At 61.3% G+C, this 24709-nt stretch overlaps 1 protein-coding gene and 1 long non-coding RNA gene across 4 annotated transcripts; one reads left to right on the top strand and one right to left on the bottom strand.

Moving 5' to 3' along the window:
* Positions 1 to 5582: 5582 nt before the first annotated feature.
* On the top strand, positions 5583 to 21508 carry LOC120242341. 3 transcript variants are annotated; one of them, XR_005531054.1, is made up of 5 exons: positions 10770 to 10915; positions 19305 to 19389; positions 20341 to 20478; positions 20998 to 21101; positions 21227 to 21508. It is a non-coding gene; the product is annotated as an uncharacterized LOC120242341 (long non-coding RNA). The 3 variants fall into 3 exon arrangements; XR_005531053.1 differs by lacking the exon at positions 10770 to 10915 and adding an exon at positions 17655 to 18227; XR_005531055.1 differs by lacking the exons at positions 10770 to 10915; positions 19305 to 19389 and adding an exon at positions 5583 to 6378.
* LOC120242340 (mitotic spindle positioning) lies at positions 19383 to 23258 on the bottom strand. The gene is made up of 4 exons (XM_039248036.1): positions 21593 to 23258; positions 20969 to 21099; positions 20032 to 20070; positions 19383 to 19590 (listed from the first exon to the last, which is right to left on the bottom strand). Exons 1-4 carry the CDS (start codon positions 23256 to 23258, stop codon positions 19501 to 19503), a joined length of 1926 nt encoding a protein of 641 aa, XP_039103967.1. The 3' UTR covers positions 19383 to 19500.
* Between the last annotated feature and the right edge of the window lie 1451 nt (positions 23259 to 24709).

The raw sequence follows: 24709 nt of genomic DNA, 5'->3' as shown, positions 1-24709 counted from the left end.
CGAAAATCCGCCTGTGACGGCCCCCAAGTCACTGAGACCTGCCTTCAGCCTCAGGGGCCTTCCTGCCAGAATGGCTCCTGTGTCTGCTCCCTCGCATGGGGATGCGGGCACGTGCAGTAAGAGACGCACGTGCGTGCAAACACAGGCGTGTGTGTCCCACATATCTGTGCTGTGTACTGCACGTGTGTTTATTCACACACCTAATTGGGATTCCAGTCCGTATTGCTGAATGTTGGCTAAAGATAACTACCTATGGCTGAAGATGCTCGTCATTGCTCCCAACTGTTACAGCTCTTTGGGTTTTAAATGGGCCTCTAGCCTGGTGTGTCCATTTCACCTGGACACAATAAAACCCACCTATGGGGTGCCTGGTGGCTCCGTCGGCTAAGCATCCAACTTTGGCTCAGGTTGTGATCTCACGGTTCATGCGTTCAAGCCTCCTGTCGGGTTCTGTGCTGACAGCTCAGAGCCTGTAGCTGCTTCAGATTCTGTGTCTCCCTCTCTCTCTGACCCTCCCCACTCACGCTGCCCCCCTCTCTCTCTCACTCTCAGAAATAAATTTAAAAACATTTAAAAAATAAAAAAAAGGGGTGCCTGGGTGGCTTAGTTCGTTAAGCGTCTGACTTCAGCTCAGATCATGATGTCACGGTTCGTGGGTTCACCATGTTGGGCTCTGTGCTGACAGCTCAGAGCCTGAAGCCTGTTTCAGATTCTGTGTCTTCCTCTTTCTCTGACCCTCCCCTGCTCACGCTGTCTCTGTCTGTCTCTCTCAGAAATAAATAAAATTTTTTTTAATTTTAAAAAAGAAAATAAATAAATAAAACATTTAAAAACAAACAAACAAAATAAAACTCCCTTCAGCTCCCAGGCTCTGGTAGAAAATATTCCAACATAGAGTTTCCGCAGAGCAGGTGAGCATCCTGGCAGTCAGCCTGGAGGTGAATGCTGCTGGTATTTTAGATGTTATTATGTGGAGTGGGTTTTAAAATTTGTATTTTGGGGGCACCTGGGTGGCTTAGTCGGTTGAGCGTCCGACTTTCGCTTAGGTCATGATCTCGCAGTTTGTGGGTTCGAGCCCCGCGTCGGGCTCTGTGCTGACTGCCAGCTCAGCCTGGAGCCTGTTTCAGTCTGTGACTCCGTCTCTCTCTGACCCTCCCCTGCTCACGCTGTCTCTCTCTCTCCTAGAAATAAATAAAACATTAGAAAAAATAAGAAAATAAAATTTGTATTTTGTAGCTTTATTCTGACTTAGCCAAAGTGAAACCCGGTTCTCTCTTCCCTTTAATTTGGTATCCTGAAAAATTCTGGATGGTCCTAAAATTCCTTCTGAAACATCATTTTTATAGGAAATTATGGCAAAATACACATGTAATAAAATGTGTTCTTTTTACAGTTTCCAAGCGCACAACTCAGTGGCATCAATCATGCTCACACTGTCCTGCAGCCACCCCTATCATCCGTCTCCAGAACCTTCCTTGTCCCCAAACTGGGGCTCTGGAAAAACACCATCTTTGTTTTGTTTTTTTAACGTTTATTCATTTTTGAGAGACAGACAGAGAGAACGAGAGAGCGAGCATGAGCGGGGGAGGGGCAGAGAGAGAGGGAGACACAGGATCCGAAGCAGCTCCAGGCTCCGAGCTGTCAGCACAGAGCCCGACACGGGGCTCGAACTCATGAACCATGAGATCGTGAGCTAAGCCAGTCAGAGGCTTACCCAACTGAGCCCCCAGGTGCCCCCAATGTCCTTATTTTATTTTTTTTTTTTTTAAAGAAAGCTACATTTTGCCTTGCCCCTCCCCCCAAGCTTCTCTGACCAATGGGGCTTACATTCCCAGACATTCTCCTGGTGGAAAATTCTACAATCAGGTGGGCGAGAGCAGGCCTGGGTGGCTTCTACCACCCCCTTGTTTTCTTGGTGACTTCCTTTGAGCTGAAGATAAAATAGGTCCCGAGAATAAAAACGAACTACTGAGATGCTCGTGTTTATCGCCAAAGCACAGCCTCTGGCCTCCGGAATGTTCTTGTGTCATTTCCAGATATTGTGTGGGGTTCCTGCAGACAGCATGGACATGGTGGAGACAGAACCAGGCCAAGGCTTTAGAGACAGTTTGTGGTTATTTCTTGCTGTGAAACTTTGGTCTCTGGAACCTTCCATGGGGGTTCGTTTACACCCGATCCGCACAGAATTCAAACCGCGAGGGCCTCTTGCCCAGGCCCCAAAGTCCCCCGAAAAGGAAGCAAGATTGCGAATGGACCTCAGCACTGCCCCTTAAGTTTCCTTATCACGGACTCCCAGCGGGGGTGGAAGGGGCTGGAGGGTTCGGGCAGTTTTGATTGCTTTCTCATTAATAATGTTCTCTGGGCCTCCCCGAGAGGCCGCAAGGCTGCAGGGAGCCTGGTGGGCCCGGAGCCCCGCGGGAGGGGAGGCGGCCCACATGCCTGGCATTCTTGCTTCCACACTGTTTGTTTGTTTGTTTTAAATTACAGCCACCAGGAATTCCTTTTTCCTTTCCCCTTTCGGAGATTTCTGCTGGGACTTTTAGCAAGTTCTAGAACCACCCCCTGGCCAAAGCACAGAACATTCCAGCACCCTCCAGGCCACCCCCCCACCCCTACCCCGAGGATTATTTTTCCTTGGAAGGTGTGCATCTAGGCTGCATGTGCACCCTGGCCGTGTATGGCCGGGGCCCAGTGTCGCTGGGCCTTCCTTGTTGAACTGCCACCCTGCGGGAGGTGGGGGCAGCCCCCTCCATGGGGAACGAAGAGCCGGTTTCCGCCGCTTGCTGGCAAGGCTGAGCTGCAGTGGACACTGAGCCTGGGCCCAAGGGAGGGGCACGACCGTCACACACCAGCAAACTCAGTGACATTTCACTACATGTTGAACCTGGTCTCCCTGTGTGCGGCGCACGAGGCAGGGCGGCCTGGGTCAGGTCAGGTCAGCTTGGGCACAAGCTGCGTATGGGGCTCACGCGGCGGGGGGGTCTGCTCTGTTCACAGGTCAGTCTGGAGAGTCTGACAGTTTGCTGCGAATCCTCCCCTCGAAGGGGGTTTAATCAGACTCCCTCCCCGCGGGACTCATTACATCTTGAGACTCCACCGAGCCTGCAGCCCCATGTCTATGTCCCAGCGAGCAGTGAGTGGGCTCCCTGGGTGGAGACGGGAGGGGGGGGGGAGGTGCAGGACTGTGGCGGTCCCTTCACTGCCCGGACCCCTGCTGAGTTCCAAGGTCAGGTCAGCTGAGAGCCTGCGACCTCAGGGGCGCTGGTGTGGGGCGGGGCAGGCCCCAGAGCGCCACCTGTGAGACCAGGCCTCCTTCTGGATGGAAAAGTGGGGTGAAACCGGGTAACATCCGTCAGGCCGCCGCGCAAGCCGGCAAGTGTCAGTGAGGCTGTTGCGATGAGACTGTTTGGGAAAACTGGAGACCTGGGGCCAGGCGCGAAGTGGCCGCCCGGGCGCGCAGGGGCCTCCGTCGGCGTCAGCCCAGCACAAAGCGGCAGCGGGCTGGGCCAGGAGGGAAGTTGTTCTGAGCAGGATTCCTGTGTTTTCCCAAATTGAGGGGAAGTTCACCTAACGTAGAATTAACCATTTTTTAGTGAACAATTCAGGGGCATTTGGTATCTTGGCTATATTGTGCAACCATCACAATATTTAACCATCACCCGTATCTAGTTCTAGAACATTCCATTACCCCCAAAAGAAACCAAGTCTCATCAGCCATCACCCCCTCCCCAGCCCCCACCTCCCCCACGAGGCCCCTTCCCGTCCGTGGAGGAGCCTGTTCCGGACGCGTCACGCACGTGGACTCACACACGCGTGGTCTCTCGTGTCTGGTTCCCTCCCTGAGCGTCGTGTGCTCGGGGTCTGTCCGTGGGGCGGCGGGTGGGGGCGCCTCGCTCCTGCTCGCGGCCGAGGGACGCGCGCATGCGCGGTGGACACGGTCCTCTGTGGACGTGCGCGTGCGTGGTGGACGCACCTCAGGGACGTGCGCGTGCGCGACGGACGCACCTGAGGGACGTGCGCGTGCGCGGCTGAGACGGTCGTCTGAAGGCGTGCGCATGCGCCGTGGACACTTCGTGTGTGTCCCTCCGCCGGGGGACGGGCGTCTTTGGCCGCTGGGACAGTCGTGAGCGGGCGCCGTCGGCACCCTGTGTGGGCAGTCTGTGAGATGCAGACGCGGGCAGCAAGTCTCCGCCTGTTTCCCACGCGACCTCCCCGTTTTACCATCTTGCCGTCGTTCGCCTGGACGCCGCGCGGAGCCTGGGGTCGGGCTCTGGCCTCGGTGCGGGGGACTCAGGCCGTCGGCAGGCACATCTGCCCGCGTGATGTGTTTTCCTCATTTGAGAGCCGGTGCTCGGGAGGGAGATTGGGAAAATCGGACAAGTGTGGGCAGCTGGAAAAGCCTGCCCTGGGTGCTTGCTGCGCATTTCCCTGAGCGTCGGGTTCGTGGCCCGAGACGGGAGGTGCAGGGGCCATGACTGCTCGCCTGGAGTTGCCCCTGGTGGCTTCTTTCCAGCGTTTTCTGCCTGGAGAAGGTGCATTGGGGAGCAGGGGAGGGCAGAACTGCGGTGCCCACTCCCCGCCAGGCCCGCAGGAGCCCAGGCAGCCTCTTTCACCCTCCCCTCCAGGCTTCATTACAACTCGGGAAACTGAGGCTGGGGTCAGTCTCAGGCAGTCGCCCCTCCCAGAGGTGGGGGGATTGAAGCAACATCCGCCCGACCCTGATTTCCAGCCACCTTCAGGGTCAGTCCAGGCGCTGGCACCTGCCCCGGTCACGTGGATCCCCATGAGCCTGAGCTCTGAGGAGGTGAATGGTGTCCACACACAGCACATGGTGCTCATAGCAGCTTCGTTCATAACTGGCCAAATTCGGGGGCAAGTGTGCTGCCCGTCAGCATCTGAGCAGATGGATGAACTGGTCCATGCAGGTGAAAATAGACTGTGCTCCGTCCGGCACTGAAAACGAGCAGTCAGGCCGCCCAGAGACACAGGGGAGTCTCCGACGCACAGCACTCAGGGGCGGAAGCCAGGCTGAGGAGGCGACACTGTGTTCCCAAGGCCAGGATGATCTGGAAAAGGCAGGACGGTGGAGGCGCGGCTGTCGGGGTGGGGGAGGGGAATGGGCAGAGCTCAGGAATCTCAGAGGACACCGTGGTGGTGGGCGGGTGTCAGTGACATTCGTCTGAACCCATGGGGTGCCCAGCACCGGGAGTGACCTGGTGTCCACTGTGGACCGTGGTTGGTAACGGCCACTGCTGGCCATCCTGTGACGAATGTGCCAGGCCAGTGCACTTCGTTAAAGATGAGGGGAGACTACGGAGAGAGAAGACGGAGGGAACTCTGCAGTTTCTGCTCAATTTTCCTGTAATCCTCAAACTGACTTTTTTTAAAGTCTTTTTTTTTTTATTTTTTTTTTTAATTTATTTTTAGGAGAGAGAGAGACAGCGTGAGCAGGGGAGGGTCAGAGAGAGAGGGAGTCACAGACTGAAACAGGCTCCAGGCTCTGAACTGGAAGTCAGCACAGAGCCCGACGCGGGGCTCGAACCCACGAACCGCGAGATCATGACCCAAGCGAAAGTCGGACGCTTAACCAACGAAGCCACCCAGGCGCCCCTATTTTATTTTTTAAACAGGATACTGAGAAGGAGGGCATAGGTCCTTCTAAAGCGAGGTCTAGATGTGACACTGGAATGACAGAAAACCTGATTACAAAATGAACAGAGGTCTTTCCAGAGAAGACATCCAGACGGCCGACAGACACGTGAAATGATGCTCCACGCTGCTCATCGTCAGGGAAACGCAAGTCAGAACCACACTGAGACACCACCTCACGCAGGTCGGAGTGGCTGAACTCAACAGCTCGGGAAACAACACGTGTGGGCAACCGTGATGATGGGAATGCAAACTGGCCCCGCCGCCACTCTGGGCAACAGTGTGGAGGTTCCTCAGAAGGTTAAAAATACTACCCTTGGGTCCAGCGATTGCACTACTAGGTATCTACGCAGAGAAAACGGAAGCGCTGGCTCCAAAGAGTCTCTGCAGCTCTGTGGTCGTGGGAGCACTTTTCCTCACGGTCCAGATGTGGCCACAGCCGTGTCCATTGGCGGAGCCGGGTGACGATGTGTACGCCCCTCACGTCTTGTCCGTCCGCCCAGTGGAGTACCCTTCAGCCTCAGAAAAGAAGGAAATCCTACCAATTGTGACAACAGTGACAGGCATGGACGGCGTCGTGCTGAGAGACCCAGCCAGACCGAGGAAGACAAACGCCGGAAGCTTTCACTTCCAGGTCAAGCTCACAGGAGCAGACACAGGAACGGTGGCCTCCAGGGACTGGAGGGGGACAGGGAGGCTTTCATCAGAGTACAAACTTCCAGTTCCGAGGTGAGTAGTTTCTAAGGGCCTAATGCACAGCCTCTTACACTTGACGGTTGTTGAGGGAGGGTCCCGTTCAGTGTTGGGCACCCGTCACTGCTGATACCTTCAGAACATCACGTTGCCCCGAAAGTAACCCATTCTGGCCCCCACGGGCCCCGTTTCCAGCCATGGAGGAGCCTGTTCTGGACGCGTCACGGACGCGGACTCACACCCGCGTGGCCTCCCATGTCTGGTTCCCTCCCTGAGCGTCGTGTGTTCGGGGTCCGTCCCCGGGGCGGCGGGTGTGGGCGCCTCACTGCTGCTCGCCGTCGAGGGACGTGCGCGTGCGCGGTGGACACGGGCCTCTGTGGACGTGCGCGTGCGCGGTGGACACGGTGGGTGCCTGGGTGTGGCCACCTCCTGACTACCGTGAACACGCATGTGCAGTGGACCTAGGTGTTCAGGGCTGTAATTCACTTTCGCCCGGGAGGGAGGGGCGTGGCTGGGTCACACGGGGAGCCCACATTTGACCTTTAGAGGAAGGGACCGGCAGGTTTAACAGTCCCGCGAGGCCCGTCCGAGGCGAGGCTGCCTCTCGGCTGCTCCCATAGGAGCGATGCGTCCTGCCTGTGACTTATTGATGAGCACGGCTCGGTGGAGCCGGGAGAATTTTCCATGGCTCCCGTTATAAACAGGGCTGGCGTGAGAGCAGGGCAGTGGGGGCAGCAGGGGTGTCCCTGGGTCAGGACGAGGCCACCCGCGCCAGCTCCTCCCGTGCTGCTTCCGGCCCCCACGTGAGCTCAGGACCACCTTGCTCTGCAGTGGTCGGCCACGCCCTGCTCAGGGGCTTTTGAGGGGCCGGGATGGCCACAGCCGCCCTCGGGGCAGATGCAGGAGCTTCTGGGGCAGCCCTGCGCACTGCCTTTGCGTCTGTCACCCTGCCACCCCACCGTTTCTTCCCAGGGGTGCCGTGCAGTGTTGACCTCCAAAGCCAGGGGTGTCTTCATCCTGGGAAGGTGTGACTGACCAGGAGGGCCAGGGGAGGGGTGTCTGTGTCCCACTGGGCATCTCCTCAGTTGGGAGACGTATGCTGTCTGCCTCCTAAAAAGCTTTATCAAAACGCAGGCTGTGCCCTGACGAAGCAGTGGTAATAACCAGCTAGAGAGCCGTTCTCTTGTCCGGACACTCTGGCCTCTGTCCGTGAGAGCAGATGGGGACTCAGTTCTCCAGCGCCCGTGGCCCGTCACTCCCCACATTCCGTCTTGGTCCCTGAATTAGGGACCACTGCTCAGGCCCATTTCACAGGCAGGCAAACTGAGGCCCGGAGAGACTGCCCTTTCCCTTCGGGTTTGCGGCTTCTCCTGGGCAGCAGAGGGACAAGGGGCCTCATCCCAGGAGAAAGGAGTACAGGCGGATTGGGGACCCCACCTTCCCCCGGACCCTAGGTGACCCCCACATGGTTGTTGGGGCCTCCCGGGCCAGGGGCAGGCCGGCAAGGGGTGTTTCTGGAACCGGGGGCACCCGGGCCACTGCTGCCCCACCATGGCTGTTGGATGACCCTGGACACGGCCCTGTCAGCCCCAGCTTGTTGCTCGAAGCCCTGGGGCCCACGCCACCCCTGGCACTGCCCCCCGGAGAGCCCAGGCTGCTGTCCTAAGTTAGCTTCTTACTGATGCGCATACCTTCTGGTCCTAAGAACCAAGCTACCAGGGGACTTGGTTTCACCCCAGCAAGGTGGCCTGGGACCCAGCAGCTGGCCGCCTCCGTGAGCTCCTGAGCCTCGGTTTCCCCTTCCAGTAACCCGGGTCCTGGCAGCGCCGACCACCGTGTACAGGTGGCCCTGTGGGGTTTCATGTGCCGGTGTCCGTGGGGAAGGGCGGGCAGTGGTCTGAGGGTGTGTGAAGTAGATGAGTGCTGCTCCGAGCTCGTGCTGTACCACCTTCTCTGGAAGGTTCTGTGTGAAGTCAGGTGCTGGTTCTGGACAGAGGACCCCAGGCGGACCAGGACACTCTGCGTCCTGTTCCTTTCTACACACTTTGTGGGCAAATTTATTGTAAGACACATTTTACAGTCTGTCGGTTTTGGTCACAGTGTCCTGGGGACACACTCACACACGGAAGCCTGCCCAGGGTTCAACCACACTGATTCAAGAGAGGGTCCGAGAAGAGAGAGAGAGAGGAAAGAGACGAAGGGGAGAGCAGTGACTCCGGGGACACGTCGGGTGGCGACCAGGACCCTCCAGGGGCCTCTGCGTCTGCTCAGAAAAAGTGCAAACATTAAAAATATCTTTTAATAAAGTAAAACCCACATAACATAAAATGAGCCATTTTAAAGTGTACGACCAGCGGCATCGATGCATCCACAAGGCTGTGCAGCCATCCTCTCTTTAATTCCAGAACATTCCATCTCCCCAAAAGCAATCCTGTCCTCATCAGCCATCACCTCCACTCCTCCCCCCGCCCCCACAAGACCCTTCCCATCCAGGGAGGAGCCTGTTCTGGACATTTCACGCACATGGACTCACACCCCGCGTGGCCTTCCGTGTCTGGTTCCCTCCCTGAGCGTCGTCTGTTCAGGGTCCATTCGTGGGGCGCCGAGTGGGGGGCGCCTCCTGCTCGCAGCCGAGGGACGTGCGCGTGTGCGGTGGACACGCCTGAGTGACGTGCGCAGTGGACACATCTGTCCACTGATGGACCGTTTGCTTCCGGCCCCTTCGCTGCCATGAATACCCACCTACAGGTTTGTTTCAACACCTGTTTCTAGGTCTTCGCGATTTGTACCTACAAGTGGGGTTCTGAGGCCCTAGACATTCATGCCCAGAAAGGCTGGGCCATGGTTGCCCGCTGTGCCCTGCCAGCACCCACTGTCCCTGCGGGAAAATCTGGGAGGCCCCAGAGGTGGACATGTCCTCTGGGAGCCCTGTGGGTGGCCGAACTCGCATTCCACACCATGTGGTCACACAAATGACTGACCAGCAGGACTGGACAAGACATAAACAGACGCCTCCCCGTCCCCAGCCTTCTCCATTCGACTTGGCAGGAAAGGAGGTTTTGTAACTTCCAATGGAGAGCTTCATGCCAAACCTGCAGATCTGCTCAGAAGTACCCTAATGAGGGCCAAAGGGGGCGTCTTCCAGAAGCATCCCTGGCAGACATGTCCTTGAAGCAGGGGCAGGAGCGCAGAGCTGGGGCTGCCGCCCCAAGTGGCCCCAGACAGGGCAGCGTGCTTCAGGCCACCTTCGTCCCTTTCTCTGCAGTGAAGCCACGCCCCTTCCCTCCGCCCTCCACGTGGAAAACCTGGAGCTACTTTGGCGGACTATCTCCTCAGTGACTCGCGTTAACCTCCTTGCCTGTAAACTCTATTTCTAACTTAAACATGTAGTATTTTATTGTAAACAACTTGGTTCAGAGAAACCATGAGGAGAGTCAGAAGGCAAAGCGCAGACTAAGAGAAAATACTTGTAGCACATAATCCAACAAAGGACTCAGGTCTAGAATATGTAAAGAACACTCAGAAATCAATGACAAAAACAACCTAATTTAAGAAAATGAGTCAAAAACTTGAGCTGGAAGTTCCCAAAGACAGAGACCCAAATGGCCAACAAGCACGTACTTGGTGGCACGTGCTGACGGACACCCCGGTGGCCCCCACCTTCGGCTGCTGTGCGTCCTGTTGCAGCAAACACTGGCAGACAGGGATTTGCTCAAGGTGTGTTTTCAACACTTCGGGGCCTCCAAGTGGAAATGTGGGGTCATGTGACCACGGAGACCTTTTTGAGGAAACTCCAGACTATTTCCTTTTGTCCCCACTTTACGGATGAGGGGACCGCAGCACAGAGGAGCCAGGAGCCACACAACTGAGTCCAGCCAGACCTGACATCTCAGCACCCGCCCCCCGCCCCGCATCTTGGTAACGCATTACTTATGTTGTCCCAATGAGGAACCCAAATATGGGAGAAAAGTCCCCAGAACCCCTGGTCAGCCTGTGGAACTCAAGGATGCCCCTAGCCACTCACCTCCCAACCAGGCCCTTCCTTCTGCAAGGAGCCCCCTCATCCCTGTCTGGAGGGATGTGAGATGGGGGGGCCCGCTGTGGACCAGGGCCAGCAGTTCCTCAAAAAGCTAAACACGGACTCATCCTATGACCCAGTGTCTCCACTCCTGAGTGTCCACCCCACGGAAGTGCACACACGTCCCCGTAAACACTGGACACAGCGTTCACAGCCGCCAGAACGTGGGAAGAATGCTAACACCCATCAGGTTAAGGGAGCACAAGCAACACTTCCACTGCGCACGCGCGCGCCCAAAGATGACCGTGCCCACCGCGCACGCGCACGTCCACAGAGGACCGTGTCCACCGCGCACGCGCACGTCCCTCAGGTGCGTCCACCGCGCACGCGCACGCCCCTCGGCCGCGAGCAGAAGCGAGGCGCCCACACCCGCCGCCCCGCGGACGGACGCCGAACACACGACGCTCGGGGCGGGAACCAGACACGGGAGGCCACGCGGGGTGTGAGCCCATTTGTCTGAGGTCCGTAAAATAGGGAAATTCATAGAGACAGCAGGTAAATACAGGTTGTCTGGGGCTGAGGAGGGAAGTGACTGCTGATGGGGGCGGGGTTTCTTTTTGGGGTCAGAGCGTCCTGGAAGTTGATTGAGGTGATGGTTGCACACAACCTTGTGAATGTACGAGAAACCACTGAATTGTACACTCGAAGATGCTTAGTCGTTAGTTTTATGTTAGATGAATTTTGCCACGGGTTTTGGAAGCGGGACATGAAGGTGGCCGCCTGCCTGCGGTCACACTCGGGACCCAGGCGGGCGCTGCTCGGGGGCAGCGTGCCTGCCGTCGTCGGCGTGGCCGCTCCAGGGAGCCGCGGCGAGCCTCGGTGGGGAGGCCCCCCCCAGACAGGAGGGAGGGACGGAAGCCAGGCAGCCGGCAGCACCCCACTCCTCCGCCCCCCTTGCGTCATCCAGTAAACATTTAGCTCCTACTGTGTGCGGGCCTGGCGCTCCGCTGGGTGACCTTGCGTTAGGTCAGTGCAGAGGGAGGCCCGCTCCTGGGGGTCTCACCTCCGGAGGCAGCCGGAGACCTGAACCCAGCGGTCCCCGCACCCCTGGCACCCCGGGGCTGCGCCCTGCCCTCCGCCTCTCGCCGCGCCCGGGGGTCTTGGTCTGTGACACGAGAGCCCGCGTCGCAGGCTCACTTACTCAACCAGAAGTTGCTGAGCAGCTCCTACGTGGCAAGAGGGGGTTGAGCGGAGACTTGAAGGGGGTGAAGGGTCAAGGTGAAGAGGCGTTTGGTGAAGACTGTACCAGGCAGAGGGCACAGCCGGTACAAAGGTCCTGAGCCCCAAGTGTACCCAGCGGCCTGGAGGAACCGCGAGGAGGCCCGCGGTGGGTGGAGCAGAATGAGTGATGGGGAGACGGGGAGCAGGTCGCGCAGGGTCCCGGGGGAGGCCCCGCGCAGGGTCCCGGGGAGGCCTGGAGGGCTGCGGGCGGAGCTGGGACCTGCCCGACCCGGTGCTCGCCGGCGCCCTCTGGCGGCCGCGGGGAAACACCGTGGGCGGCGCCGGGAGACGGGGGCTCAGGGGAGGGGGCTGGTCCGCGGTGGGGGGAGACGGGTATGGTGGGGGTCCGGTTGGGTGGGCACTGGAGGCCCCCTGGCCCTGCTCCACTCTGCCTCCCTCTGAATCCCACAGAATTCTGTCCAATGAGCCCCTAGAATCTCCCGTGTTGCCAGAGGCTCTTGGCCACATGAAGTCTCCAGGGAGACGCGTAGCAAATCCCAGGCAGGAAACCAATGCAGGAAATACAGTTCACAGAGTCAGGACTGGGGACAAAATTATACATTCGGTTTGTAGTTTATATGAAAAGAATGCGCGCACGCGCGTGTGTGTAGCTAAAACGACGCTGTGAGTTTTAATACACCTACTTTTCAAATGTCCGATATTTTTCCGACTATTTCAGTGTTCTGGAAAAAAATCATCGAAGGATTTTCAAATACAGAGACGCATGTATGAAGGGTGTGTTTTTCTCTAATATGGCTTGGGAAGGCCCTGTCCACCGCCACCGCCCCCTGGGACGTCCCCACCAGCCGAGGGGCCTCTCGTGGGACTGGGACCACCCTGACCCCTACCCGGGCCCGCAGGGGCCCCGGAGCGCCCGCCAGTTGGACCCGGCGGGAGGCGCGGCCGGTGCCGCCGCGCTGGTGTTCTGTCGCCCTCTGGCGGCGGCGCGCGCGCGCTCTCGCCTCAACCCCGGGCTCGCGCCCGGTGCGGATTCGCTTACTGACTGTGTCCGTAGCAACGCGAGCGGAGAGCCAGCGTTGCTTCAGCGCCGGCTGTGTGCCAGCTGCCTGGTAACCCTCACGGTGCGCCTCGCCCCCGACCCGGGCTGAGGGAAGAGATGAGCCTTGCCCCTGATCTCCGAGAGTTTCTCGGCAGAGCCCGGGCTTGAAGCTGGGGGCTCTCGGCGGCGCGGGGAACCCAGGGTCCCAGTTTGGGTCCTGGAACCAGCTGAGCTTGAAGCTGGTTCTCCTCTGACTTGTAGTTACACAAACCCGTAAGCTCTCCTTTAGTCAAAGCCTGTGACTGGAGTCCTTCATTTTCTCTTGTGATCGAAAGCCCCGGGGCCGCTGGCACCAACCCCAGCCGCCGCGGGACAGCGTGACCCCTGGGAGTTACTCGACCTCTCTGAGGTCTCGTGGGCTCAGGGAACGTAGGCGGGATTCAGTGAGCTACTGGCCTTCAAAGCTGCAGCGTCACTGGTTATAGGACCCACCGACATTTCAGGGTCTGGAGACCGTGCTTTTCTATCCCTTGGAAAGTTCGTTTTGCGAGTGTTGGAAGAGCGTTCCTGTGCTGATGTGGGTGGAGGGAGTTCTCGCACAGCTGGGTCCGGGGGCCCCGCCACACGCACATGTCCCAGGCTGAAGATCGGTCCCCGAAGATACCAGATCCCAATCTCCGGGAACTGCAAATGTTACTTTATTTGGAAAACGTGTCTTTGCCCACGGGCCTTGAGCTGGGGACGTTTCCCTGGATGACCCAGGCGGCCCTGAGTGGCGCACCAGCCCGGTGATGGTGCCTGCGGGCGTGGGGCCTCCGGGGCTGCCAGGGGACAGGTCCTGATGCAGCGGGCGCCCCCACGTGGTGGCCCCGAGACACACACGGCAGCCCCCAGCCCTGGGCCACGCTGGCTCAAGTCGGGCGTGTTCCGGGCGCTGGAAACCCCAGGACCCGCCCGCGCCACAGACCAGCATCCGGCACCCCGAGGAGCGGGAACCCGCGCGGCTGCCCGCTCAGCGTGACCTCACCTAACGCAACGAGTCACACCCGCAAAGGCCTTGCTTCCGTGGAAGGTCACATTCTGAGGTTTGGGGTGGACGTGAGTTTGGGGGGCCCTACTTAACCCATGAGAGCAGCCGCCCTTGCAGAGTGGGGGGCGGGCACCCTCCCAACGGCTCAGATGGCAGGCCTGCTGTTTACCAGGAATTGGGTTCCGCTGGAAAGACTGAGGGCGGGGGGTGATGCCCCCGCGGCCCAGCTGCAGAGCCAGGGCCCTGTGTGGTTCCGTAAAACCCAGTCCACTCTGGTGGAGTTCTCCAGGCACGCGAGAACTCCACATTTCAATGAAAACGTCCTGAGTTTTAAAGAATTTTTTTTATAGATTTTTTTTTTAATTTTTTAAATGTTTTTATTTATTTCTAGGAGAGAGAGAGAGAGAGAGAGAGAGACAGCGTGAGCAGGGGAGGGTCAGAGAGAAAGGGAGTCACAGACTCTGAAACAGGCTCCAGGCTCTGAGCTGTCAGCACAGAGCTGACGCGGGGCTCGAACCCACGAACCGTGAGATCATGACCTGAGCCGCAGTCGGAGGCTTAACCGGCTGAGCCACCCAGGTGCCCCTTTTAAAGAACATTTTAAATTATTTTTGAGAGACACAGAGACAGACAGTGAGCAGGGGAGGGGCAGAGAGCGAGGGAGACACAAAATCCGAAGCAGCTCCAGGCTCTGAGCTGTCAGCACAAAGCCCAACACGGGGCTCAAACCCACGAACTGTGAGATCAGGCTCTGAATCGAAGTCAGACACTTAACTGAGCACCCCGGGCGCCCGGGAAGACTCTTTGAAAGATGTAAAACACTGACGGCCAAGAAAGAGAAGCCTGTGTTCTCAGTCCAGCCCACCAGCCACCAGTGTGGGACCCCAGGGTGAGGAGTTCCTGCTCACTGCATTTCGTCTGTGAGCGATGGGTACCCCCCCTTTTCTGACAGGAAACTGAAGTTTGGACTGCTACAATGGCTGGGTAACTTATGGTAACCCGGTAAGTAGGACCTGGGGCTGAGGTGTGCACCCAGTTTCTGCCACCAGACCCCACACCCTAAACCCCACCTCAGGTTTTCTCAGGATGGCCAGAATCCTGAGGGGGCCCGAGATTCCTGCCCCCAGCACCACACCCTGTGTAACTCCATGAGTGCGGGTGGCATTTGGTAAAGGGGGGCTTATTCAGATATAATTAAGGTCCCCAAATCAATTGACTTTTGAGTTAATGAAAAGGGAGATCCTGCTGGATGGGCCTGACTTAATCAGGAGAAGCTTTAAAAGGCCCAGAGTGAAGCAACCAGCCAGGTTGTGAACTGCTTGTGAGGCACCCGTGTGACAAGCTCTTGGGGTGACCGGCCAGCAAACTGGGACCTCGGCCCTGCGAGAGTCAGGAGATCATTCTAGCAACAGCCAAAGGAGCTAGGAAGTGGGTCCTTCCCCAGCGGAGCCTTGGTCTGCACAGGCCGCCTCGCGAGGCCCTGAGCCGAGGCCCAGACACCCCGTGCTGGCCGTCCGACCTCCAGAGGCCCCGAGAGGCTGCGCGGTGTTACTAAGTAACTCAGTCACTTGCCAAGAGGCGCTTTTCTCTGATAACCAGTGTCTGGTTTTTTAAGTTTCACACTAACGCATCCTGAGGGTCTGCAGTGAACTTTCCAGATGACCCCCTCCTGCCCCCCAGCTCGCTGTGCTAACTCGTGTGCGTGGCTCCGGCCCGCCTGTGAGGTAACACAGCAGGGCCACGTCTCTGGGACTTTTGCCCCACACATTTTTTTGTCACTGAATGATCAGAGCTTTAGAACATGTGCCCGTGTCATCGAGTAGGGTCACCTGTCTCTAGAAGGCCACCGGGCGCCCTCCGTTCAGGAGAGAACAGCTTCTCCTGGTATCGGGCATGCAGGGCGCCCCCCTTTCCGCCTGCTCACACAAACTGCAGGCGCCTCCGTCTCCGAGGGCAGGACCGCAGCGGTCCCGCGTGCCACGGGGCGCGGCCTCCGCAGTCCCCTGTGCTGACTTGGGGCAGGGACGACACCATCTGACGCCCTCTCCCGAGGCTTCTCAGGGGGACCAGGAGGTGGTCAGATTTAGCAAATAAAAATACGGGGCATCCAGGAAGTTTGAACTTAAGGTAAACGGTGAGCGGTTTTTAACGGCCCAAGTATGTCCCAAATTATGCCACTCACTGTTGGCCTCAATTCAGATTTAGCCGAATGTCCTGAATTTCAGCTTGCCCCAGCAGCCCCCCGCCAACAGCAGACCTGGCTCCCCCTGTGTGAGTGAGGGGCCCCCCTGCCCCCCCCCAGGCTGCAAATCGCAAGCCCGCTCCCTCCCACCGTGTGCGGGGATGGTTGTAGCTCAGCAAACCTGTGGGAGCGCAGGGGGGCGAGGCCGTGGGGGAGGGAGGCGGCCTGGCTCGGAGCTCATCACAGAAGAGCGGCTCCAGCTCAGAAGGAGGGAGGAGGGCTTTTCAGTTGGGACCCTGGTTTGCTTCCCAGCCTTTCTGAGGGCCTGCGAGACAACCCTGTCCCCTTCCTGGATCGGCCTGACGCCTGCTCTGAGGTCACTCGCCTCTGGGACAGACCCTCCCTGCTTTGGGGGTCCCGCTGAGACTCGGGAGACCTGGCAGGGGACAGCATTCCCTCCCGCCTCCCCAGGGGCCGGCCGTGGATAAAGAGGAGACCCCGTTGAGTCACAGACACAAGACGTCGGGCCGCAGCCGCGCCATCCAGTCTGGGAGGACGGGACGCTGCCCCGCGCAGGGCGTTTCTAGTTCTTCCGAGCCGGCAGTCGGGTCTGGGGGCTCCCAAGGCGGAGCTCTCAACACACTGAATGCTTTTCTGCTCGCTGTTTAAAGATCTCGGCAAAATGCACATAACACAGAATGTACCACTTTAACCAGTTCCAAGTGCACAGCTCAGCGGCATCAAGCACATTCACGCTGTCCTGCAGCCGCCCCACCGTCCGTCTCCAGAACCTTCCATCTCCCCAGACTGAGGCCCTGTCCCCATGAAGCACGGACTCCCTGCCCCCCTCACTCCCGTCTACTCTCTGTCTCTGTGGACGGGACTCCTCTGGGGACCCCCTGTGAGTGGGGTCATGCAGGACGTGTCCTTCTGTGTCTGGTTCCTGTCACTGCGCACGGTGACCTCCGGGTCCATCCACACAGTGGCAGGTGGCGGGACGTCCCTCCTTCCCGAGGCTGGATCAGGATTTGGGCGTGTGGATGGACACGTGTTTGCCCGTCGTCCGCGAGGGACACTGGGCTCTCCCGTCGGCTGTTGTGACTCGCGTCTCCGTGGCCACGGAGGTGCTGGCCCTCTTGGGGACAGTCCCAGACGTGAGGTCGCTGGTTCTATGCTTAGCTTCTTGAGGAGCTTCTGTTCATTTTGTCAGTTAGGCTGAACACACAAAGGTCTGCTTCTCCGCCCACACTCGGGGATCCCCAGGTGGCCCTGGTCACCCGGGAAGAGGGCGGGGGGGGGGGATGGGGACATGGCCGCCACGCATCCGTGGAAATGCAAGTCTCTGCTCCACCTGATGGCCCCTGGCGGGGGGGGGGGGGGGGATGCGTCTGTCCTGCGCGGGCACGACCCCGGGGCCAGTCTCTCAGGCATCTAGCGCAGACACCGCGTCTGGAGTGTCGCGGCCCCAGGGACTTGGGACGCGGTGCCCTGCACCCCCCAGCCCCTGCCCCTGTGCCGACAGACTTGGCACAAAGGAGCCCGGGAGGTTGCAGTGGGATCTCCCGGCACTGGGGCGCGTGAGCGGGTATCACGTGGCCCCAACGCCCGAGCCTCAGACCCCGGTCCGGATGACGGAGGGGGGGGGCCCACAGATGCGACCTGCCGGCCCGCCCCTTATCCCCAGCAGCGGGGCCACACAGGCTCAAGCCGGGGAGCTGCTTCCTGTTTCTGAGGCTTCCACGGAACAGAGCAGGATCCGAGGACAGTGCAAGTATGCGGGGGGGGGGGGGGGGGGGGGGGACATCACTTCCCTGCGGTCGCTCTTCACAGGCCCACGGTGCTGGGGGTTTTTTGGGGTCAAAGGACAGTCTACTGAGACCAGAGCGCCGGCCCCACCATGGGCAGGGCTCCTCCAGCCCAGAGGACTCCTGAACGTCCCCCTCAGGGACACAGCCTGTCTGCAGAGAGGCACGGCCGGGCCAGGGAAGTCACAGAGGGGTCTGGGGCCACAGGGGAGCCCAGCCCTCTGCACCTCTGCTGGGTGCCTTGTGTGTGGCCTGTGCAACAGGCCAGGGAAGGTCAGCAGAGGCAGGGGACACGGGGGTGACCCTGGGTGCTCAGGCAGAGAGACAGGCGGACCCTGCGCTGCTGGCCGTGAGGATGGAGGAGGGGCCGCAGGCCAAGGACATGGCGCCTCCGGAAGCCGGAAAAGGGGGGAGACAGCGCTTCCTGGGGCCCCAGCTGGAGATGGGGTGAGAGGGGAGGGGGATCCTGGGACCCCAGCCGGCGGAGGGGTGGGGGGAGAGGACCAGCCCTGCCCGCGCGGGACGTTAGGACTTCTGAGCGCGCAGAGCTGTCGGAGCCAGTGTGAGCGGTGAGCTGTTAGAGCAGTGCCCCCGCCTGGGAGGTCCTGACCCCGGGACGGAGGGGAGCCCCTGACGTTCATGGCGGTGCCTCCCTGAAGGGTGGCTGGGCCCCCACAGGGACCTAGGACAGACTGTAGGAATCCCAGACGCAGGCGCCCGGCCTCCGGATGGGATGGAGCGCTCTGGCCAGCCCCGGGCTCTCCGGGTGGACACAGACCTCGCCTCCTCCCTCTGCCTGTCTCTGCTCTACCCCGAAGAGCCCCCCAGCCCCGCCCCCACCCCAGCTATTTCAGGGCTTCAAAGCCTCCTGCGCGGGCGGGGGTGGCTGTCTCCCCCAGGCCCACTTCCTGAGCTCCCTGCCTGGGCAGGGCTGCGGAGGGGGAGCGGGAGGGGCCCGGAGGCCGAGGCCGGAGTCCCTGGCCCCGTGTGCCCGAGCTCCTGGCAGTGCGGCCGGTCCCACCCCCATGCCTGTGTGTGGAGGGGAAGCCGAGGCACGGGAGCTCTGGGGACCCCCACGGCCACACAGAGACGGCCGCAGAACTAGGGTTTGGGTCCAGCATCCACAGCTGGCCCGGAACGAGCTCGCCTCGGGGTGTGAGGCAGGTGTGTGCGGCGCCCAGCCAGCGGCCCCTCCAACCTCCCCGGACACCAAGGGGTGGCTGACGCCGTTGGGCGACCCCACGGGGGACCCGCCGTCCTCACCCACTGGACAGGCACTGACACTGGTGGTGCTGGGCTGCCTGGGGTGGGCGGACAGGGGACAGGCCACAGGGTCCCCGTCAGGCCTCTTCACCAGGCGGGGGCTGTCCCCATGGGGCTGTAACCCAGAGCTTTGCTGGGTGGGCCATGGTGGGGGGGGGGACACAGACACCCTCCGACTGGGTGCTCCCCCCCAGACCTGTAGCTCCTCAGGGGCCAGGACCCATGCCTCCCCCCTAACCAGCCCCACCCACCCTCAAACCAGCAGGAACGATTAGATCTGGAGCTGGGGGGGGGTGCTGACCTCCTCTGTTTGGGGCCCAAGGGTGTGTGGCAAAGTCTCAGAAGCAGAATCGAGAGAGGTCCCATTTCATCCCCAACTTCAGACACAGGAAGCAGAACAATTTCTCCAGGAAAATAAAAACAGGAAAGAGAACACTCGCGTCTGACGATGCCTCCGCCCTGGGAACGGTGGGTACGCGAGGCGTGGTTCTCCAGTGGTGGGTTTAAATGGGACCTACTTCCTAAGGGATGGGGGCTGGGGGACAGGCCGGGGGCGGTCGCGTGGTGCCGGTGCCCAGCTCAGCTCTTGCCCTCATTGGCACAGATACGGGCTTCCCAGTGCCTTGCCCTGGCGTTGGTGTGGCGGGTCACCCGTGTGGCCTCCAGAACCTGTACGAGGAAACAGAGTCCCCCTCAGGGTCCTGGCCTGGGCGTCCCCCCCGCCAGCTCGCGGGAGAGTGAAGCAGGCCCGTCCCCTCCCCTATTTCACACTCCCTACCCCTGGTAATAGTGCCGAGGCCCGCGGTAGCTCACGCTGAGACCCACGCAGGTCAGCTGCCAGGGTCTGGCCTTTTGGGCCCGGTTCCAGCACGAACCCACAAACCCTCTACGGCAGCCACCTGTACGCGGTCCGCGGAACCTGTCTCTCAAGCTGCCCCAGACCCTTGCTATCTGGTAAAGAGGCGGCTGCAGACCTCTCCCACCGTCTGTCCCACGGACGACCCCTGAGCAGGTCACAGCAAAGCCCACGCGGGCCCCACCCTCACAGAAAGGCATCTGATGGCTCTGAGGCCACGGTAGAGGGCCCCTCGCGCCCAGGGACACACTCACCTCCGAGTTGATGTGGTCCGAGGCGCTGATGCTGGCGTACTGCGGGAAAGGGACGGACGTCAGCCCCGGAGCCCTGGGCTGCACCCACGGCCCACTGGGCCCCACTCTGGGGGGAGGGGAAGGCGTTCTCCGGCCACTATGGTCCCCCCAAACTCAAAACTATTTGCTGTGCGCGTCTCCCGTGCTGCCGCCTCCGTGAAGCCTCAAGGCTTTCTGCAAACTTCGTCATAACAGAGAGGGTCCACGTTTACTGAGCTCTTGCAGCCAGGCTCGGAAGGGGCTGCTCTTACGCTCACCCACATTTTACAGAGGAGGAGACTGAGGGTCAGAGAGGGACAAGCATTTGCCCAACGTCACATGCCAGCAAGAGGCAGGACTGGGACTCAAGCCGGGTCACTGGACTCCCACGCTGTGCCCCAAGCCACCAGAGCAGGCTGCGAGCCTCAGGTGGGTGAGGCTGGACTCGGTGTGATTCCCCCTGGTGCCCCCATGCGGGGAGGAGACGGCCTCAGGGCACACCGTGGGTGGGGAGTCAGGGCTGGGCTCGCCAGTCACACGCACGCACACACACACACACACGCCGCCTGACTCTGGGCTCGTGTGACTTCAGCTTTCTCTGAAAAGCGTGTGGCCACACGTGGCTGTAAGGTAGTACAGGCGTGGCGTGTGCAGAGCCCTGAGCGCGTCACACGAGTGTGCAGTGATGACAGTTTCGATAAGATGATAACGATGATAATGATAAAGCCCTGTCCTTCCGACTGACTCGGGGCCTCTGACAGACGAAGGGACATACACTCTGCACTCCCTGCGGGGGAGACAGGCACCGCCACCCACAGGGCAGCGAAGGGGGCAGGCTTCAACCTGGGTCCTACCTGAGTCTCGCTCAGCCCTCCTGTGGCCCTGGGGGGAGGGGGGGCAGCACCCGCTCCGGACTCACCCGCTGCTCCTTCCTTTTCTTCTGCCCAGGAGCCGCCTTGGCCGGGGCCCCCTCCGTCCCCAACACGCCCGGCAGGTGGATGGGGGTGAAGTGGGACTCGGACTCGGACACGGAGTAGCTGCCGGTGATGCCTGTGAGCAAGGGCGAGGAAGGGCATGAGGGAGGGTCCCGGGGTCCCCTGACTGGACTCTGGCCCGGGAGGCTCTGGAGTCTTTGGCCAAGAAGCCGGGTCAGTGAAGGCAGCGGGTGATCAGACAGATGGACGGACAAAGCACGGTTAGCGGGGGAAACGGAGAGACGGCCGCGCAGCCCGGTCAGGACCGACTGGGCCAACAGTGAGTGGAGCCGGCGACCTGTCGGCCATCGCACGAGAGGACGCGACGCCCTCGAACCTTCGCACCTGCTAACAAGGCAGCCCCCAAGGTGACGTCCCTCTCCCAACTCCACAGCCCAGGTACAGAGACGGGCGGACGGAGCTCCACCTGACACCCCCAGACGCCCCCTCCCCCCTCCAGGTCCCTCCTCCCCGGGCGCCCCTCCCCCTCCAGGCCCCCCTCCCCAGGCGCCCCTCCCCCAGTCCCCTCCTCCCCGGGCGCCCCTCCCCCCTCCGAGCCCCCTCCTCACCGGAGGCCGCGGAGGAGCTCCTGGAGTGCTCGGCCGCCTCCTCCTCCTCCTCCTCCTCCTCCTCCTCCTCCTCCTCCTCGGGCGGCGGCGGCGAGAAGACCTCGGGAAAGAGCGCCAGCCTCCGCTCCTCCGCCACCTCCCGCTCGCGCTGCAGGACGCGCTCCACCTCCTTCTCCAGCAGCTCGGACGACTGGGACCTTTGCAGCCTCCACTGCGGGATCTCCCCGGACTCCCAGCCCGGCACGTGGGGGGCCGGGGCCTGCAGGGGCCCCTCTGGGATCTTGAAGCGCAGGGGCCGCTGGAGGAAATACTCCCTTCGAACGACACCTCCGGGGGCTCGCGGGGGTCCCTCGCGGGGCTTGGAGCGCTGCGCCTCTGTGCCTGACGGTTTTCCAGAGGGTTCCGAGAGATGCCACTGAGCCCCTGGGGCCTTTGGGGAGCCCACAGCCTCATCCGCAGAGGGGCCCGCAGGCTTGCCGTCGGCGTGGGAGGCCGCGCGGGCCGGCCGGGGGCTCCCGGGGCGCAGCTGCGGCTGCCCGGCCTCCTGCCTCGCCTCTGCCGCAGGGTGGGCCGCACCGGCTGCCGGGGCCAGGCTGAGGATGCAGTCCGAGCTAAGGGCTCTCCTGAGTGCAGCCTGGGGGCCCACGGCCGCCCTGGGGGGGGCGGAGGAGCCGCCCGCCTTCAGGCCCCGCCGCCGGTGAGCCTCCTCACGCTGCATCTCCTGCGCCAAGTCCCGCTGCACGTAGAGCCACGGGCGCCCCCTGTCCCGCCTGGGGGTCGAGGCCAGGCTGGCCTTGGCGAGCAGCCCCCTGGCGGGGATCTCCACCAGCTCCTGCTGGCGGGCCGCCGGCCGCAGCCCCCTCTGCTCTCGCAGGTCCGCCTCTCGCTCCTGGGCCACCCGGATCTCCCGCTCGATGGGTGTCTCCTCGGGGGGCTCGGGGGTCCCGGCTTGGGACCGGGAGCCGCGGTCGCCCACAGCCTGGGCGCCAGCCCCCCCCTTCTCTCCCGTGACCACGACCCTCACCTGGGGCCTCACCTGGGGCCTCACCGAGACAGCACACCCGTTGGCCAGGGGCGGGCCTTGGGGGGCCTTGGGGGCCTTACTGACGCCAGGCGGGCCGCCCGCGGGGGCAGCCCCAGCCGGAAGGTTGGGAGGGGGCCCCACACTGGCCTGCTCCAGACTCAAGAACTGCTGCCGGGCCGCCAGGAAGTCGATCTGCTCCCTGTCCACCACGTCCTCCTCCAGGGGCCCGGACGGAGCTTGGCCGGGGCTCCTGGGGTCCTGGTGGGCAGGGCGGCCCTGGAGCGGGGCCCCTGTGCCGCCCTTCCTGAGCGCCGGGCCCTGGACGCCCGCCCGGAGCTCCTGCTCCCGGCTCCGCGGCCGCGTGGGCTGGGTGTCCCCTGCGTCCGGGCCGTAGGCCTTCGCCCCCCCGTCCTCGTCACCCTCCGGGCAGAGCCTCCACGGGGATGGCCGGCCCCCTGCCACGGGGAAGGCACATGGGCTCCAGCATGCCTTCGGCCCGGCTGTACTTGGCCTGGCCTCTTGGTCAGCAGGCCCCATGTCCACCACCTCACACGTGTAGCCGGTGCCCTCCTCAAGGCCCAGGTCAGCCACACGGGGTGAGTGAGGGATGCCGAAGATGGGGTATCTGGTCACTCGGTCCATGGCCGGGGGGGCTCAGCTGCCTACGGCTCCGGGGCTCACTGGAGGAGAAGGGAACAATGGCCAACAGGTCAGAGGGTGGGACACAGCCTCGCTCGTGGGGAGAGGTGTGATTTCCTCCCCCCCCCACCAAGGCCAAAGTCCTGGCCAAAGGGCCCCTGTGCTCGACTCAGCGATGGACACGTGACCCCGCCTGCCAATGGGAGCACTCTGCCCTCCTGCCCCTGTGATTGACTCGGCGATGGGCACGTGACCCCGCCTGCCAATGACACAAAATCCTGACCCTGAGACTTTCCGATTACCCTGGAGAATCGGTCCCCCTTCCCACTGTGCTTGTTACGCTGCAAACTGCTGGGGGCCACACGTGTCCCCTCGCGGACACAGCCTGCATGAGAGCAGCGCCGACGCCAACAGGCATCCTTAAAAAATGCAGTTTGAGCGCCTAGATCCAGCCGCACCTGTATCTCGTAGCGACCCACTCAACAGCTTGCCCCGTGAGCGTCTGACGTGCTCACGGCCCACCCGTCTTGTCTCCCGGACCCGTGCCGCTGTCGCCTCCCGCCCAGCTCCGCACAGCCGCAGCCCCCGGGCCCCCACGCGCACCTGAGGCGCCGGAGGTTCCTTCCATGGTTTCTTTCATCAGCGGGCCCGCCCCTCACTAAGAGATGTCAGGTGGGAAAACTGAGGCTCAGAGAGGGAGGCTGGCTGGCAAGGACTCCAGCCTCCTGGGTCCCGCATCCTGGTTCCCTCCCCTACAACCTGCCTAGAGGGACACTCTGTCCCCTCGCGGACGGTCCCCCGCCTTGCCGCCATGAGGCCCGGACAGGCTAGGGAGCGCTGTGGACCTTGTCCTGCTGGGCTAGGCCAGGCCCCGGAGCCTCTGGCCACAGCATGATCCAGTGCCAGGGGCCCAGGCCCCTTTCCAAGCACGGGTTCTGCTGAGCACAGCTCCAGGAGTCCCCTCCTCAAAGGGACCCGCTCTCCTGGCCTCCAGAACGCAGCCAGCCTCCACACAAAACCCCAGACTTCACAGGGCTCCCTTCTCCAGTCCCCCGCTTCCTGCAGCTCCCTCTACATTTCTGCTTCTCTACAGCCTTCCTAGCTGCAGCCCACAGGACACCTCCTCCAGGGAGCCCCCCAGATTGCCCCTGCCCTTGGAGCCTGCTGTCAGCATCTCCCACTCCTTGGCCCAGCACCCAATTTAGGCTCCACTGTTTTATGGCCAAGGAAAGACAGACTTCCTGCGTTGGGGCCACCTTGCTTGTGAAAGCTGCATTTCTAAAGAGGAAAATGCAGCCACTCCCTGAGCTGGAAACGTGGGATCAAGCAACATAAAACACACAGGAACCGTGTTCTAACTAACACTATCAAGTGAGCTTTGTATCAAGTACTGAGACTATAATTAGGAAAACAATAGGTAAAAGCAAGCAAGCCTGGGTAGTAAATGGCAGTCA

This window comes from Hyaena hyaena, unplaced genomic scaffold, assembly GCF_003009895.1.
Source record: "Hyaena hyaena isolate Hyena2069 unplaced genomic scaffold, ASM300989v1 scaffold_302, whole genome shotgun sequence".
In the NCBI taxonomy this organism is placed as follows: domain Eukaryota; kingdom Metazoa; phylum Chordata; class Mammalia; order Carnivora; family Hyaenidae; genus Hyaena; species Hyaena hyaena.
Note: the sequence above shows the minus strand (reverse complement) of the source record. Positions and strands in the feature narration are given on the sequence as shown.